This window comes from Balaenoptera musculus, chromosome 4 (genome assembly GCF_009873245.2).
Source record: "Balaenoptera musculus isolate JJ_BM4_2016_0621 chromosome 4, mBalMus1.pri.v3, whole genome shotgun sequence".
Lineage (NCBI taxonomy): Eukaryota > Metazoa > Chordata > Mammalia > Artiodactyla > Balaenopteridae > Balaenoptera > Balaenoptera musculus.
In genome coordinates this window covers 12,309,723-12,329,228 of record NC_045788.1, presented here as the reverse complement: position 1 = coordinate 12,329,228, position 19,506 = coordinate 12,309,723, and the positions used below count along the sequence as shown (strand labels likewise).

The 19,506-nt window shown below is 44.0% G+C and overlaps 1 protein-coding gene across 1 annotated transcript in view; it reads right to left on the bottom strand.

Annotated features, from left to right (window-relative positions):
• Positions 1-19,506, bottom strand: part of NEK11 (NIMA related kinase 11) — a 276,492-nt gene that overhangs the window by 95,455 nt on the left and 161,531 nt on the right. Inside the window, 2 exon segments of the mRNA XM_036851711.1 lie at positions 7,372-7,475; positions 7,478-7,504. Of these exon segments, the coding sequence (XP_036707606.1) occupies positions 7,372-7,475; positions 7,478-7,504 (131 nt within the window).

Below are 19,506 nucleotides of genomic sequence, written 5' to 3'. Positions count from 1 at the left end.
TGAAAGTGCCTCTGTCACTGCCTTGGGGACCGCTGGATGTGACTGTCAGCGTGTCCATATTTCACCGCTAATACCTTTTCCCTCCTCATTATCAAAGCCTCCTAACTGCAGTGTTGCTCGTCAATGCCAGGTTCGCGGCAAGTCGGCATCCGCCGGTTGCTTTAGGGTTTCACAGACACTCATGTGCATCCACTACAGAATTCTCAAGACATTCTGGGTTACAGTCGGGAATGTAAAGAATGGAGAGAAGAAACAAGAAAGCAGGGCTGACGGAGTGGTGCCACGACGCCTACCCGAGACCATGGGCAGCGGGGTTTTCAGGAGCTGATGAGGAGGTTCCTCCCCTTGCTGCCCCCCCCCCCCCGTTTCTAGAGTTCCAGCAGCTGGAGGGGAGCCTGCCTCTGTCACCCCCCTCCCTCCCAATAGCTCACAAACTCTTGATGGACTGCTTCTCTCACCACGGCCCAACAGTCCCAAGGAGAAAGTCCTGCAGTTGAAGGAAGGTTGACTGGAACAGAGAGAGAAAGGTCATGTTCCAAAAGGCAGCCCTCGCGACACACACTCCCTTACTGCAGATTCCTATTTCTGACTCCGGTTCTAGCTTTCTTTCCATATAAATCCCAACAGAGTAAGCGGGAACTTGGCCCTGTGTTTTGAACATAATTTTAAATCATCAGATATTCCATTTTCACACATCCTGGGGCCGTCCCTTAGGTCCCAAGCATCTCCTTATCGTCTCCTTTACCAAATTCCCCAGTAAGTGCTATACTCACCCAGGACGCATACCAGTGGACACAGGAGTGTTTACTGGTTTGAATTCCAGCTCTGGCAATGCACTGAGTGACCTAGGAAATTGGTTATTTTTTCTGCTTCAAGTTTCCTCATTTGGAAAATGGGATGAAAGATGTTACTCCCAGAAACTGCTGGTGAGCACACCATGGGGCAAGGCACATAAAAGACTTATCATGGCACCGAGCACGCTGCAACGTGGCTATTTATTCACCACAGTGGTCGCTTTCTCTGGTACGATGTGGACCCATGTGCTCCCAGATCAGCAGGTTAATGGAAGGACAGCACCTCCAACAATGTCCCAGGTGTGTCACACCCCTTTCCTCCCAGACTGAACACCAAAATTCTCTCTCCAGATGTAGAAAATATTCAGAAAATAAAATTAAATTTCTCTGTGTAACTGAATCACAAAACAGTGGGCTGGGCCTTTTGTTTGCAAGGGCTGTTTAGGAGGATTTTCATATTCTTTGCAGGCTCTCTTACACCCGTGTGGTCAGGGCACCCCAGCCTCTCTGAAGACAGAGAGGGACAGGAATTGATGTGTGTATGTGGAGAGGGGTAGGTTGGAGAGAAAAGCCCCGAAGGTGCCACTGCAAGTCAGTCAGCTCTGCGAAAACCTACGCAAACCTCTGCACCTCTGACCCCAGCTCCAGGAGCAGCGTGGCCGAGCACCGTGCAGGCCGTTGTCCCTTGTTCCCCATCCGCCTGTGTGCCTCAGTCACCCACCGACAAGGAGGTGGCAGAGGGGGCGAGCTCCGGTCCATACCCTGGAAGGATCGCACAGACCCTGCCCTCCCACCCAGTGTGCTTTGTCTTTATTCACCTATTGCCTCCCTTGCCTCTGTGCTTTGGCATCAGGGTGAAAAGTGTAGGTGTGATCCTGAGCACAACACTGGATCTAATTTAAAAGATGTCGGGACTACGGTCTTCTACATGCCCACTGTGCTGTGTCCCAGACAAGAGCAAGGTTTTGCTGGCCCCCGTCTGACAAGCAATGAGCTGTGCTTCAGCCTGGACCAGAAATGGTAGAGCGAGAAGGGGGAATGACCATGATGGATATGAGAGCTGGAATAGGGGCGGGGGCAGAAACTGTCACATCAGGGTCACTCCTTCAGCAGCACACATTGGGTCTACAGACGCCTGTTACCTGGAAGGAATGACACCTAAACTGTGAGTTCACTAACACTTCAGCAGGGCTGGCTGCTGTATCGCCTGGGCCACAGGCCAGGGGATATTGATGGGGAAATGATTCAGCAGCAGGGCTGGCTGCTTCTTAGAAGTGATGATGACTGAGGTAATTCAAGACAAAAAGTGTTTCCTCCCATGCATAAAGCTAAATTAATTAGGTCTGATTATGCAAAATAGGAGGTAAATCAGTCCTACTATTTGGACTCAAGAGTTCTGGCACCTTCTATAAAAATTAAAAAAAAAAAACCAAAAAATAACCAGTAGGAGGAATGAAATCTGTATCCCATAACAGACATGGGAGGCAGGCTCATTTTATTTCTAATTTTCATAACTCAGCACTTTTCCTAGAACTGGCACCAACTTTGCCTTGTACACAGGTCAGTAATTCTTTTCAGTAAAACAGGTCTCAGCAGAGGATCAGATAATGCAGTGGCCCCTTAGCTAGTCCTTCAGACGACTGAGTAAAGTGCATTTTCTCAGCCATCATGGAGGAGCAGGGATTGTAGCTGCTGTGCAGGGGAAGACTGTGTAAAGGAGAGGCTGCAAATAGGGGCAAAGAGTCCGGCTCTGCTACTTACTGGCTGTGCCGCCTTAGGGAAGCTCCTGCACCTCACCAAGCCTCAGTTTCCTCTCATGCAAAGTTAGCATAGCACAACAGTCTCGTCTTTCAAGGGACCTGAGTTTTAAAGTCAGTGCTTCATACAATAATCAATTATAGACAAAATACTCTTTCTTTTTTGAGCACCAGATGAAATAGCTAGCTTGCACTTGGGGAGGGCGTTGTATGAAAAACCTGTGTCCTTAAATATTATAAGTCTTGGGTAATAATTCAAAGCACCAAGAGGTTCACAATCGGAGAGACACTCAGGAGCTGAGGGGCACTGGGGACTCTGAATTTATAGCTCTCGATCCAGGACATTCGCTTTTTGACAGAATTGTCAGGCAGAATTGCCTGGAATCCCTAACTTCCTCCTACTTCAGCTTCTTCATCACCCTCACGTTCTCCCTTATTTGAATTCCAGCCAGTGAAATTCTAGTTTGATTGACTTCAACCAGAAGACACATCATCACATACACTTGCATTGAAGGGTTGTTGCAAGAACTGAATGAAACAATGGGTCTGTGGCAGCCACGGAAGGTCCCCTGACCTGTCTCTTTGAGGGCAAGCCTGCTACCAGTTGTGCGGAGAGTTGACAGCCCCCAGCTGCTGCCACTTCAGAGTCATTGCACGTTCATGCCAAGGCCACTCTCTTCCTGGGCAGCTCCCAGCCACTGAGAGCATGGCGGACACACCAGAGCCAGGCCATGTCTGCCCACTTTGGGCTCCTCTAAGGGGCAGTCTCTGCCCTGGGGCGCCCTCTCGGTGCAGCCAAGGGTTTTTTCACAACTGCATGGCAGGCCAAGGCTCTCACCCCATCCTCTGTTCTCCCCTCCTGCCCTTGTCCTCAAAGATGCAGACCAGCATCACGGCTTGAGGCTCTTCCTGCCCATCTCACAGGCTTTTCTCTCATTTCTAGTTCCATCTTGTCATCTGCTTCCCATAAGACCTAAACTGACATAGCACATAAAGTACTGGGCATAAAATGAAGGTTCTGGAAACGTTAGCTCTTATTGTTATAATAATTATGACTTGATTAAACAAATGACTCCACTAGCAGAAGATGCTCTTAGAGGTACCTACTCCCATGACAATTTGCTCCAAGAGTCCTCAGTGGAATCTTAGGCCTTGCTTAGCCTGTACCCATCTCTCTGCCCCTGTGGCGCCATTCCAAGGTCATTCTTGCTTTTTCTAATGCTTCACTGTGCAGAGAGAATTTCAAAATCACTGGAGGATCTGGTGAAAATATATTAAAAACTTCAGAATTAGCTGGGAAATGGGCCTCTACAGCTCTTCATCTTAGCAAGAACAAACACCATGGTCCTAAGAGCCTTCTCCAAATGAATGTCAATGAAAGCCACATTCACTAAACAGCAGAGCCTTTCCCGAGGGAGTTCTGAGTCACATCATTATGACCCACCTCATATGTGCCTCACCGGTGCACGTGGGACGTTGATTAGTTGTGGAGAGGGAAATGATGGTCAAGGCAGTAAGGGAAAGATGTAAAGGTCTACAGAAACACCCAGCAGTCCACAGCCCTAAAACATATCCATTAAGGAACATGAAATACTTTTCAGTGACAGGTCCCACAAATACTGTTGAGAACCCTGTTATGATGACAGCTATAAATTCCATTCTCTTGAGATCTGAGAGGCTGGTTCCAATTCAGTGACCACAGACTTCACAGAGGAGCCATCAACAACATAAGGGCTTGTGATAAAGGGGCTACTGATGCTGTGCTTATTGAAGCAGAGAAACAACTGACAAATAGGTGCTTCACAAAACTGCTCTGGAGAAACTGCTGCTGAAAGATTGTCTTGGGTGGCACAAGGGATCCAGCAATCCAATGAAGCCCATGGCTGTCTTTCTTTTTGAAAGTACTTCTTCCATTAAAATAGAAACCATGTGACTTCTGTTCCATCTGAAGGAAGAGGATAACAACTTTGACCTGATTACTCACATAAAAGCCATGGGTATGATGACCACCTAAGCAGACCTTGGGTGCTCGGGTCAAGGGCAAGACTGGGGAAAGGGGAGAAGAGGCAAATCCCAGAGAGGGCTGCAGGTATCACCCAGTTTACAGAGCCAGCAGTGACTGGGTCTTAGTACAGGGTTCTGTAACTGTAATTTGTGTGTTGCTAATAAAATAACCTAAAAAGCGAAGGGTAAATACCCATCACAACCTCACACTCACCACCATTGGGGAAGGGGAAATTATATTGAAAAACAAACGGGGTTGTAATTACCTATCTCTAATACAAACTACTCACTCGACATGTCCCCCCCCCCCCCCGCTTCTGTTATGCCAAGTTCATTCTAGGGTGATATATCTTGTGTACTAGAAAAACCATTGGCTTGGAAATGTGATGGACCTGGGCCTGAAACATGGTTCTGACCCTTTTCCAGCTGCGTGGCCACAGGCAAGTTACTCCCTCAGAAATTCAGTTTCCTCATCTGGAAGATAGGGATAAGAATAACTACCCAACAGGGTTTTGTGAAACAAAACAGCAACATATATGTGAGAGGCCTTAGCATCTTGTCCCAATAGATTATTTAAAATCAGTCACAATCTATCAAACCACATGTTACAGAGGCATAGCCCAGAGAGCAAAATCGCTGCTCGATATTTATCATTGGCCCTAATAAATAAGAAAGGATATATTTTATACCACAGTTGTAAACTCTCACTTTAGCATTAAAGAGTTTTGGAAGTATCATAAAAAAGCCACAAGATGGCTACATAGCTTTATCATAATAACAGCTAATATCTCATGATTAATTACTTCATTAAATTCTGGGCACTATACTAAGTACTTTATTGAAAATATTTTATTTATTTATTTATTTATTTATTTGGTTGTGCTGGGTCTTAGTTGTGGTCGGCAAGCTCCTTAGTTGTGGCTAGTGGGCTCCTTAGTTGCGGCAGGTGGGCTCCTTGGTTGTAGCTCACGGACACCTTAGTTGCAGCTCACCAGCTCCTTAGTTGTGGCACATGAACTCTTAGTTGAAGCATGCATGTGGGATCTAGTTCCCTGACCAGGGATCAAACCCAGGCCCATGCATTGGGAGCACAGAGTCTTAACCACTGTGTCACCAGGGAAGTCCATATTCTAAGTACTTTACATTGATTACTTCATTTAATCCCCAAAACTATTCTGTGAGGCAGGAACCATTATTCTCTCTTTTTACAGATTAGAAAACTGAGGCACAGTGGGGTTTAGTAACTTGCACAAGGTCACATGACCCACAAGCGACAAAGGCTAGACTCATACAGGCAGTTCGATTTCCAACCCTTTGTTCTAACAAGTTCTCCAAAGATGGGACTTCTGGAGGGGCTGGCAAAGTTCTACTTCTTGACCTCGGTGGTGTTTGCCATATATTTTATTCCTTTGTTTTCTGAAGTCAGTTTTATTTTATTTAAAACATTTTAAAGTAATAATGTTAGTAGCTAAAATTTTACCACTTGACGCTTTGGACAGAAATAGAGGATGTGTTTTGCACATCGTGTGCCTTGCAAGCACAGGCACAGAATGAAGTTTCTGTAATACTGTAATGACATTTGTCTCTGTTGTTTAGGACAGTGGCACAAAAGCGAATGAAAATTGTATTTTCAATTCTTGGTAGGAGGTGTTTCTGTTCACAAGTCCATTGGAAAAAATGGGGAAATGGTATAAAGAAAGTGTTTTTATTTTGGTATGCTGAATCCCCACTGCCTGGACTCTGTTTTTCTCAATATTTATTTGTTTCTCTCTTCATGTATTTGTCTCTCAATTTCTCTCTCATCCTTTCTCTCATCCCTTTCTCTGCTCAGCCCCATATCCATACCCTTCTATTCCCTTCTCCCTGCCTCTCTCTCCTTTTCTTAAGGAGAACTTGAGAACATTTCTTACTGGTTTTATTTATTGAATATTATGATGAATTGCTTAGTCTTCATTAGAAAGGACTGAATGGATTGTGTACCACCTTCAGTTAATTCTCCTGAATTAAGTCTTCGTCGACATAGGTGCCCTTTGATTGACTTTTATCTTACTAGCTTAATGGTTCCCAGTTAGTAAAAAGCTTCTGTACCTTATGGAAGTTTAGGACTGGGAAGATTATCAAGTTATGGCCTAAAAAGAAAATCAAGTATATGAGCATAAATTGCCCAAAGTCATCTGCTTTTTCTTCACGTAACTCTTACTTTTCCCCTCTCCTGCAGACACCCAACAGTGAAATCACATGCAGGGCTGTTTCTTGGCCTATGACTCAGATGGGTCTAAGTCTTGTCATTGTTACAGAATCTATGGCAAGGACACAGACTCAGATATTCCAGCACTGTATGTAAGGGGGGACTCAGAGGTTGGAGTGGCCAGGAAGACCATCTCCTAAGCCCAGGATCTCTGGGCCTCATCCCCAGAACTAATTAGTGCACTGGGACATGACTCACAAATCTGATTACCAGACAGAAAAGTATTCAGTATAATTTTAATATCCTCTTCCCTCTTCTAAAGACACATGTGCAATGTTCATTCGACAGCTGCAAACAGTGTAGTGTGTATCATCCTCTCACCTGAATCAGTACTGGGTGCTCCAGCCCTTCCCTCATCAACATATCCAGACCAGATTCGCAGAATTCCACAGGGCCCTGCCTGTCCCTCGGCCTTGGAAATCCAGACACATCACGTGGAGCCCGTATAACAAACACTAGTTCCCCATCCCCTACTTGGGTTCTAAGACTCCCTTGACTCTTTCTGGGAAGTCACAGCCTGCTCAGCACCTTGGACAGCCCCACCACCTCTACTGGGAGCAGCGTGTACCTGTTGGTTTGTCCTGTAAGCAGGCTGGGGTCCCGCATCCTTGACCTCTTCCTCTCCCTCTTCACTTTCTTCAGAACAGGAGTCAAATGTATCATCAGAATACCTTCAGCCACAAGTGGGTCTTCTGGGATCTCTGAAATAAAGAATAAACAAAAATCAGATCCCACCAGTCATTAAAATTATGATGAGTCTAGGACCACCTCCCTCATGCTTTCCCAGAGACGTATATTTTGTTTGCACTGACAAAGTTTTCATGGAGCGTAGAGCTGAATCTTAGCTTCCCGAACGCACCTAGTGGAATGTAATAAATACTCAGCACAGTTAACCAGTGGAGGAAAGGAGGGATGACTCTGTTTGCAACCACCCTTTGAAAATGGAAGAATAAAACCTTGAAAAGAGAAGAAATTATCTCTTCTAAAGTCTTTACCTTCAGAGGCATGAATCATTATTACAAACGAGGGGATTTAGGAGCAAAAGCAGGGTTAGATGCCTATTACACACTCACATAAAGTTTTTGCAGAGACAGTTGGAGGGGATAAATGTCAGCATTCTTCCTGGGAATTTCTTTTTTTAAAGAGAATACTAGTAGGGAGACCAGGCAAGAGGGATAGGATATATAGCAATAGCATTTTGGCAAGCTGAGGAAAATGTTAAAATTCTTTTCTCAGGCTATGAAGGCTTTTGAGATGGAGTTCACTCTGGGGTATTACTTACTCACATTGATATGCAGCATTTATTAAAAAAATAAGTAAAGGCCACCCAGTTAAGCTGATGCCAAGAAGTGGCTACCTAAGTTACTTGATGCAATATTATTACTAACTAAAAATATAGTTGGTGCTTATAATGGTCTTCAACCAAGAAAGGCCAAGAATGGATCACAAAAAAGCATAGTGATATCAATTCCAGTTTGCTAATGGGGACCTAGAAATAGAGAAATATCCTTGGGGAGGGGAGAAAACTAAACAATGGTAGTCTCTCTACCTCATTAAAACCATGGGCATTTTAGGCTTTGCACCATACTCTGACTTATAAACAAAATTATTCTAAATTGTAACACAGAGCACTGTTTTTCATCCCATTGTTGCTATTTTTGGGGTCAGAGAATCAAGGTTTGAATCTAGCTCTACAGCCTCTTCGATGAGAAACTTGGGTGAGGGATTTGAACTAACTGAGCTCTAATTTTTCCAGTAAAGCTGACATAAGGGTAATCTAACAGGGTAGCTATGAAGATTCAATATGATTCTTATGAAAGCATCTGTATGTAGGGAAACTTTATACAAATGTTCCCTTAATTTCCACATCTGTAAAAATGAACTTTTCATTAACTGATTCCAGAATCCCTTGAAAGTAAAATACTTAGTGTATGTAGAAATCCCTGACAAAAGGATACTTTAAAATCTTTGCTATCTGTAGTTTTCCATAGAACACAAGAGGCAGTACCAAGGAATCAAAACTGGTCAGCTCAAAAGACAAAAATTACATATATTCAAAACTGCCTTTGCCAGTTCTTTAGGAAGGAGCTTACTGGGAATCTCACACTTTCTCTTAGTAACGCCAACACAGCCTGTTCTCCCCTCAGATCACCTATTATCAGTTGAGCAACAGATGAAACAGACTATTTATATATAGGGGCCATGTTTTATAAAAATCTTTATTTGACTCACACTCAGAATGACAAGAGGATCACCACAAGAGAAGTATAAAAAAACCAAAATCTACCGAGAGGACAATTCAGGTCTCCAGTTTTGTCCTCAAGCAGGGGCACATGCTCACTGAGCGGAACGGTGGACAGAACCATGTGACTTCCTGCCTCTCTTTCTCCCCCTTGACCTCTCCCTGAGCCTCTGTGTCTCTTACACAGAGATGTCCATTCTCTCTGTCTCCCCACTTCATCTCATTTACTCTCCCATTCCCTGAGTCTCTGTCTCTCTGACAGTTGTTCATTTGCTGACTCACTCATATTTTCTCCCTCTTTTTCTCTATCCCCCCCAGCCCCACTTTCAGGCAAGAATATTTACTTTCAAGTTGACTATGAAAGAGTAAGAAATATCATTTACACTGTTGCCCAGTATACAGAAATGTGCTTGGATTTGTGTATATATAAAAACATCTTTATAGTTAAAACAAAAGCTTCATGCATCAAAATTTACCCATACTACAAATGACATACTCTGACATTTCACATTCTATTTAATGTGTTTTTTTGGTTTGTTTCTTTGTTTTGTTTTCTTTTGTTTTGTTTTTTAGAGTCACTATTTTTTTTTAATTTTTAAAGATTGAAGTATAGTTGATTTACAATGTATTAATTTCTGCTGTACAGCAAAGTAATACAGTTATACATATATATATACATTCTTTTTAAATATTCTTTTCCATTATGGTTTATCATAGGATTTTTGTGTGTGTGTGTGTGGATGATTTCTGTATATATATATATATATATATATATTTTAAACATCTTTATTAGAGGTTAATTGCTTTACAATGGTGTGTTAGTTTCTGCTTTATAACAAAGTGAATCCGTTATACAAATACATATATCCCCATATCTCTTCCCTCTTGCGTCTCCCTCCCTCCCACCCTCCCTATCCCACCCCTCTAGGTGGTCACAAAGCACCGAGCTGATCTCCCTGTGCTATGCGGCTGCTTCCCACTAGCTACCTATTTTACATTTGGTAGTGTATATATGTCCATGCCACTCTCTCACTTTGTCCCAGCTTACCCTTCCCCCTCCCCATATCCTCAAGTCCATTCTCTAGTAGGTCTGCGTCTTTATTCCAGTCTTGCCCCTAGGTTCTTCATGACCTTTTTTTTTTTTTCTTAGATTCCATATATATGTATTAGCATACGGTATTTGTTTTTCTCTTTCTGACTTACTTCACTCTGTATGACAGACTCTAGGTCCATCCACCTCACTACAAATAACTCCATTTCATTTCTTTTTATGGCTGAGTAATATTCCATTGTATATATGTGCCACATCTTCTTTATCCATTCATCTGTTGATGGACACTTAGATTATTTCCATGTCCTGGCTATTGTAAATAGAGCTGCAATGAACATTTTGGTACATGGCTCTTTTTGAATTATGGTTTTCTCAGGGTATATGCCTGAGATATTGGGATTGCTGGGTCATTTTTTTTTTAATTTATTTTATTTATTTTTTTATGGCTGTGTTGGTCTTCGTTTCTGTGCGAGGGCTTTCTCTAGTTGCGGCAAGTGGGGGCCACTCTTCATCGCGGTGCGCGGGCATCTCATTACCACGGCCTCTCTTGTTGCAGAGCACAGGCTCCAGATGCGCAGGCTCAGTAACTGTGGCTCATGGGCCTAGTTGCTCCGCGGCATGTGGGATCTTCCCAGACCAGGGCTCGAACTCGTATCCCCTGCATTGGCAGGCAGATTCTCAACCATTGCGCCACCAGGGAAGCCCCAATGCTGGGTCATTTTTAATGCTAGTTGCAACTTGCTAAACTGATTTCTCAACCCACAATTTGAAAAACACTGGTTTGGAATGCTGACTTTGGCATCAAAAAGACCCTCATTTAAATTGAGACTCTGACATCAGCTTCATAACATTAGGCGTTATTTAAATTTTCTGCCCTTCGGTTTTCTCATGGAGATGGTGGCACCCGTCTCATAGAATCGTTGTGAACATTACATAGTATGATGGATGCAGTGTGCAGTACACATGGTATGTGCCCAATAAATGTGAGTTACTGATATTTAACATAAAACTCTGTAGCTTTGTCTGTAATGCTCAACACCAGGAAGAAAATAAATATAAGGCAATCACAAAGAGATATCAAGTTAAAATTTTTAACAATATTTTAAATAGAATCGCGTCTCAAAAATCCATATGGTACCCAACTCAAATGGCAATAAGAAGTGGCTCCTCCTGCTGCCCTCCCTGCTGCTGGGCCCCAGAGGGACCCTGGGCGTTTCACACCCTCCTGTCCTCCCATTGTCCTTCCTGTCAATTAACTGGTTCCATCCCGGCTCCCTCCAGGCCACTCACAAGGAAACTCTACAACAGGGGTGAACGAACTTGTTCTGTAAAGGGCTGGATAGAAAAAGTGTTAGGTTTTGCAGGGTATACAGTCCCTGTCACAACTACCCAACTCTTTGTAGTCTGAAAGCAGACACAGACAATACATAGACAAATGAGAGTGGCTGCATTCCAATAGAACCCTATTTACAAAAGCCGGTGGCAGCCAGATCATACCACAGCTCTACCCCACAGACAGATGTTTCTCTTGCTAAATATTGAGCCCCACCTCCCATAACATGGCTCCCTCCATAACAGTCAGTCCCCTTCCCTCTCCTACCAAGGATCTCCTCCCAGGGAGGAGAGGAGGGAAGAAATGGACAGGGGGAAAGTGCCTAAGTCATGAAACAGACCTGGATGAACCCATCTCCAGTGTTTCTTAAGCAAGTACCACTAACTTGGTGCAGCTCAGAAAAGGGTGCATTTTCAAAGGGAAAAGTCCAAAGAAATAAGTCAGCTCAAACTGTGTTTGTCAAACCCTGTGTTTTTTGAGCCCTGGCCCAATGTGAAGCCTTGTTAGGCTAAGGCTCATTTCTGCTGTCATAAGGGGAAAATGGTCTGTGATAAATAGCTTTCATTTTTTCGCAGCCTGAAGTCAGCCTCGTGACAGATGCTCAGGAGTGGCATCCAGATCTCTACTTCACTGGGCGGCAGTGACGGAGCATGTTTATGAAGGAATCCAACAACGGCTGCCTGAGCTTGAACGCAGCTGTTGCAAATCCATGCTGGAGAAAAAGAGAAGCAATTACCCTGTCCCAGGAAAAGGATGTTCTTTGCCAGACCCTTCAGTTGAGATCCTAATAAAGCCCTTCCTCTAAGACTAAAGTGAGTAGCAGGATCACCTGCAGGGCTTGTTAAAACACAGAGCTGCTGATCCAGCGGGTTGGGAGTGAGGCCTGAAAATGTGCATTTCTAACAAGTTCCAGGGGATGCCGGTGCTGCTGGTCTGGGGGCCACACTTTGAAAGCTACTGCTCTAGGATGTGACTATTTCAAATAAAAGTGCTATCATATACTATTACAGAAGCACCGTAATAAAATGTATAAGACTCTGTAATATCTCTACATCTTCTAACATTTATATGTTAGACAAAAAAAATGAAGAAATATGCTTTACTTTAGAAGAGCTCAAATTGTTGTGCCATTAGTTGTCTCCACGACTCACAATCTCTATGGAGTTATAGGGGAGTATTCCCATTTCATTGATGGGGAAGAACAAAACTATGAGTCAGCATTCCAAAGTCACAGCACTTTACAGACTGTAAAAGCACATTCCTATCCATTATTCCACTTGATCATTGTAACAGTGATTCAAGTTAGACCAGGACAACCTTTTTATCTCAATTTTTAGATAATTAAAGTGAGACTCAGACAGGCTAATAATCAACCACAGGTCACACAGCTGCATGCATGGCAGACTGGAATGTAAATTACCTGAATCCTATCTTTATTCCACTGCATTAGTGCTATTTTATGGTTAGCTAGGAATTTTCATCTTTACTGGTAAAACCATGTCATATATAAAAATTGTGATTATCTTCCTCATAACTCTGAAAGATGTTAGACAACAAGGGATAGACTTTTGACTTAATGAGATAGAAAAATTGAAGCTTAGTCATCCTGGTAAATTATCTGAAGGCAACTGGCAATAGTGAATGCCAGGGGCCCTCGCTCAGACTCAGCCCAACTGTCACTCAGCCCAACTCTGTCTCAGATGTGCTCAAACTGGACTGTGGGTCAGGATCAACTTGAGGCCTTTGTAAAACAGATTCCTGGCCCCAAAGTCCACTGTTTCAGATTCAGCTAATCTGAGGTGGGGCCTGAAATTCTACTCAATGATGCTGCAACATATTTTGAGAACTACTGCTCTATCTTTCGGACCTTCAAGGAGAAAATGACATACAAGTGCAATTGTTTAACGATAAATTCCCCAATACTTCGTCTATTTTTGCACCTGCTCTTTAAACTTCTAAAATGATCAGGAAAAGCATTAAAGAATTTTTTTTAAAGAGCCAATAAGATAAGAAATTTGCCTAAAGGCAAAACCAAATTTCCTTTAAAGGAACTTAGTTATGTGGGAGGAATTTCTCAGCCTGTGAGCCCACCATCACCCTAAATGATTCTAGCCATCCATTTGCCTTGAGCAAATGCAAGTAACAAGCTTAGCAGAATGGTTCTCAAAGGGTGGTCCCCAGAAGAGCAGTAACATCATCACCCGGATCTTATTAAAAATGCAAATTCTTGGGCCTCCCAGACCTACTGAATCAGAAACTGCGCTGAGGGTCCAGCAATCCACATTTTAACGAGTCCTCCAGGGGATCCTGATGCACACTTAAATTTGAGAACCACTAGTTTGGCAAAATGTAAATAGTAAGCTCCTGGAGGGCAGGAGTCCTCATCCTGTTCATCATGGTATCTCCAACTCACGGCTCGAAGCAGACACTCAAACTTCTTGTTGAGTAAATGAATGCCTACATCTCTAAGAGAGAGAACTTTCAAACTACCACATAGTATCTCATGCAAAGAATTTCCTAACGTTTATTTTTGGGAGGTGCAGGAGAGGGGAGGAGAAGATCGGGAGGAGATATGGATTTTTTTCCCGAGAGCCCTACTCTCTCCCTCTCTCTCACATCCTCTGACCTTATATCTCAGATGGAGTCATAACTCCAAACAGTAAAATATGTCTTCCTCATACTACCATCTCCAGCTACATCCCACAGGCCCGCCGAGTTTGAGGCCTCAGTTTAAGATTGCCCAGCCTGTGCCGGCACTCGCGTTGGACAGTGGATTTTCCAGGTGTCCCAGACTCTGCTCCAGCTGCAAGAGCACCCTGCCTCTCTCTGCATATCTAACAATACTGTCAGAATTGATTAATGTTTCATGACCAAATGACTTCTGATTTGGGAAATCCAACAGACTCACTTGCACGTTTCTGCCTCTTCTCCGAGGAAGTCAACAATATCCACAAAATATTTTTAAAATGGTTCTCACTGTATCTTCTATACGGGGAGGGTGGGGGTGAGAATCGCTTCATAAAGAGAAGATGCTCTGTATTTTAGCTATGGTGAGGCAAGCTGGGGATGAGTATAGGACCTTGGTAGCAGGCAGCTGCCCAGAGATGCCCTTCTTTATTTTTTCTTTCTGTCCGAGTTTTCTGAAGGAGGCAATGGCTTTATTACACTGAACCAGAAAATACTGAGCAAAGTTATAATAAAAACAAACCGATTTATTGTTAGATCTTGATGTGGCCACTCCAAAGACCATGTTCAGTGACAGTGCTCAGAATGACAACAGTCATTATTACACTGACAAGGCAGATCTCATAATTTCTTATTTTCCCAAAAATGGCATTTGTGGATGTGAAAAAGATTGCCCTAGTTCATTTTTTAATAAAAACATTTTAAATAAAGACATCATCTCACATGCAGGGAAAACCTGTGATTAATATGCTACACCATTCTCAAACAACAGGGTAAAAGACAATGCCTTGAGAAGGCACTTAGATGCAGACATTGTCTTTGCTGAGCTGGCTTGGTTTCCCCAAGGAGCTCCATCTTGTGTAAGGTGCAGACAAATTAGGGTAAAAAGACAGAAATGGAGCCCAAGTTAACTGGTGATGTTTGCTGCTTCTGAGAAAGACTGCAGAATAGTGACTAGGAGGGTCAGCTATAGAGGTAGACAGGTTCAAGTCTGTTGCTCATTGGCTGTGTGACCTTGGGCAAGGCACTTCACCTTTCTGGTCACAGTTTTCTGATTTATAAGTGGGTGTAGTGAATGCTATTGATGCCCCACCCAAAGCTCCTTACCAAACACACTCTATCCACGATTGTTGCCCTGCTCATCCTCCAGCTGCTATGAGCGCCGACTGCTGTGTTAGTCTTCTAGGTTTGCCACCGCAGAATGCCACAGACTGGGTGGCTTAAACAACTGAAATTTATTATCTCATAGTTCTGAAGGCTGGAAGTCCAAGATCAAGGTGCTGGCAAGTTTGGTTTCTCCTTGGCTTGCAAGTGGTTGACCCTCTGTGCACTGGTGTCTCTCTTCTCGTGTCCTAATCTCCTTCTCTTATAAGGACACTAGCAGAATGGATTTGGGCCCTGCCCTAACAGCCTCATTTCAACCAACTTAATCGCCTCTTTAAAGGCCCTATCTCCAAATACTGTCGCATTCTGAGGTCCTGAGGGTTAGGGCTTCAACATATAAATTTTAGGGGAACACAGTTCGGTCCATACCAACTGCTAACGGAGTACAGATGCCCCCTTCTCCAGACAACTGCTCTCAGATCAAAGAATTTCCTTATCAAAGAGGTTAGGTCTCACCTCGACCCCAGGTGCAGTTCTGGCCGATGACTGACTGACTCAAGGTGGAACCAACTCTGTGGTGTCATTCATGCCACGAGCTACTATGGAGGCTAGTCTGCAGCTGGACCACATCCTTGCTTAGCAACTTCCGCTGCCCTGTCCAGACATACCCCCCACCCATCCCACCCCACCCAAAAGACACATACGTCAGAGTGAACATCTTAGCCTCTGCTTCTAAGCAACCCAACCAAAAACTTGGGGTATTATAATAATAATACCTTAACTCATAGCTACAACATACAATTTTATAAAAGCTAAGCGAGGCTATACAGTAATGTAAACACCCCTTAAAGGAAAATAGCCAGATGCCAGCAAGATTACATACTTTTATATTACACATTTAATCCTCAGACTTTCTAGAAATCAATAGAGCCCATTCCCATGGATACTTCTAAAGGGAATCCTTCATCAGCTATCAATTATATCTCTGGCAGCTAAATTTTTTAATCTCTTGAGGTCTAGTCTACCTGCCCTGCTTGAGGTCTTCTTAAAATGCTCTACATAGCATAGTGTCCTGCACCTAGTAGGTGCTTAATAAATGACCATTATTATTACCTTAGCAGGTAGAAAATGTGAGTTTTCTTATAGCTGACAAGAGTGCAGGGGGAGAAAATAGGATCCCTTCCACCAGAAATAAGAGGTGAGCTTTGGCCTTACTCCAGAAAAGGGATGCAGAAGGAGGGTGGGAGATTCAGAGCCAGCGAGATGGTGGATGGTCATGTGCTCTGTGAGATGCTGAGCTCATCAAACACGTGTACAGGTGAGGAAGCTGGGTTTACTGTCTGAACCCGTAAGTGCCATGTGTAGGCCACCGGCTTCCATGCATGAGCTACAAGCAGAGGGAAGCCTGCATAGTGATTAAGAGGAGAGCTCTAGACAAGCTGCGGTTTGAGCCAAGCTTCCCAAATCTCCCAGGGATGGGGTCTAAGCTGACATCTAGGGTACATCATTATTGGTGTGTAAAAGCAGCATTTATACAAAAAGGGCCAACTGCAGAGCTAGAGAAAACACTCCTTGGGTAGAGGCAGTTGGACTCCACCGTGTAGAAAAGGATCATTCCTAAACCCCAGGCTTCTGCCCTCCTGGGAGCTAATAAAGGTACCAGTCTCTCACCTCTGGACATATCTTCCCCTACACCATTAGAAGGAAAGAACTGACCCTGAAACTTTGCTGTTTTGGAAAAGGTATTTTGTCAATTTCTAAACTTGAACTTACATTGAATTTTATTTTTCCTTTTCAATTTTTAAAAGCCATCTCTCCCCCCCACAGTGAACCATGAGATGGTTTATCAGGGTTATGTAGTGACTCATCAGCTGGGCCTAGAATACCCTTCCCATTGGCAGCCACTAAGATTCTCACTGGAGCTTGGAAGTCATAGGGTAGAAGGGTGCACCCTAAGACCAGTGATCGCTACTTCCCACGGTGAGTCATCCCTTCTGCGGGTACCAGGGGCCCCTGCTGGAGGTCCTGGGGAAGCCGTTACTCCATATGCCAAAGGGCTGCTGCATCTCTATTTCATTACACAATCCCCTTCTGGGCCCATGGGAAGCAACTGTAATTTTCAGTCACTATTTAGTGGGGCTGAAGGCTTACAGCAGCGTATTTTCTAAGGAGTATTTTGAACCAACGTTCAGTCCAGGGAAGCATGTAGACAGCCCCCAGTGAAGCGAGCACTCCAGAGTTCAAGGGAGAAATGAACACTCAGATCTGTGACTACCTCCAGTCTCACCCAGTCTGTCACAGATCTTGCCTAACACACTTTCCACGTCACTCTTCCCCACCAAGGACTTCCTCACTGCCAATAAAATTGAGTACGAAATCTTCAGCTTGGCAGCCAAGGCCTTTTATCATCTGGTTGCAACCTGCTTTCCCAGACCTGCCTTCTCCTACTGATGGATGTGGTCGCCCTCTGTTAAAGGTGGGCACCAAAAGGGATTCTGATTGGGTGGCCCTGGGCTAGGTCTAGGCAGCTTCATCTTTCTGGTGCTTTCCAGATGGTTCTCATATGTACCTTTAGATCAGGACCTTGGCTTTTGTAACCTGGACTCTACATTTTCCCCTGAACTTGCTCTTGCTTTCCAACTTCTGTACTTTTAAGAGCACTCTCTCCTCCTAGAATTGCCTTGTCCAATATGGTACCCATTAGACACATGTGGCTTAAATTACAATTAATTAAAAGGAAACAAAATGACAAATTCAGTTCCTTATTCACACTGGCCACATCTCAAGTGCTTGAAAGCCTCCTGTGACAAGATTATAGAACATTTCCATCCTCGTAAGACATCTGCAGGATGGCACTGTTCTAGAGGCTCCTCCCCTGCTGGGCGGCAACCTCCAGTTGGAATTCGGCCAGATTGCTTTGAAGCCCTAGGATGTGGGTCCCTTCACCTCTCGGACCCTCCATCCCTCCCCTGACCAGCACGCCCTCCACCACCACCAACCCCACCCTGCAAAATGGAAGGTGGAACCACAGGCCCCCGAGGGCCTCCAGCTCTCACAGTCCTGGGCTCAGCAGGGCCAGGCAGTGGCTCCATCCCATCTAGCCTCAGCCTCCTTCGCCTGCCCTTGGAACCATGTCAGACCGAGCCTTCTCATCTGTGCCAACCTTCTTTTACACAGTGTCTACAAGCGGGGCTTTAATAGATGTCCAGCCCCCACCCTTCACCCCAGAGAAAGGCAGCTCATGGACCTCCCAGCTCCCCACAGCAGACACTGTCTTCACAGCACAGCAGGCATTAAGTCCACTTTACTAATTATATCACTAACTCTAAGTGGAACTAAATCTCAAATACAAACAATACATTTATATTCCTGGGGGCAGATGTGCAGCAGTTGCTTGGTTTTATATCTTTTTGATGCTTTCTTCTCTCACACAATAAGCTATAGGTTAGTACCAGTACCGTGACCTTTTCTAAAATAAACCCTCAAAACTAAGGCTAAAATTAACCATGTTCATTAGTTTAGCCTGCAGCATCACACATGAGGCTGTGAAAAGAAAGAATTTTCTTAGGCAAAATACATATTCATGACCCTTTCTGCATGGAGGGCTAAATTAAGTACAGTACAGTGCCACGTATAAATACATACAACAACAGGTTCTGCTGTAAGTTTTTCTTCGAGGGACACCCCTCTATATGATCAAGTGCACCAAAGGGCCTCCCCCCCTACACACACACACACACACACACACACACAAACACATGACAGAAAGAAGCTCCATGATGCATTTGGATGTAGGTCTCCCTCAAGCTCTCAAGTCGATGCTTTTTTTTTTATAATAGATTTTTATTGGAGTATAATTGCTTCACAATACTATGTTAGTTTCTGTTGCACAACAAAGTGAATCAGCCATACGCATACACATGTCCCCATATCCCCTCCCTCTTGAGCCTCCCTCCCACTCTCCCTATACCACCCCTCTAGGTCATCACAAAGCACCGAGCCAATCTCCCTGTGCTATGCTGCTGCTTCCCACCAGTCAACTATTTTACATTCGGTAGTGTATATATGTCGATGCTACTCTCACTCAGCCCCAGCTTCCCCGTTCCACCCCATGTCCTCAAGTCCATTCTCTATATATCTACCTCTTTATTCCTAACCTGCAATTAGGTTCATCTGTACCATTTATTTCTTTTTTTAAGATTCCATATATATGCATTAGCATACAGTATTTGTTTTTCTCTTTCTGACTTACTTCACTCGGTATGACAGAGCACCTCACTACAAATAA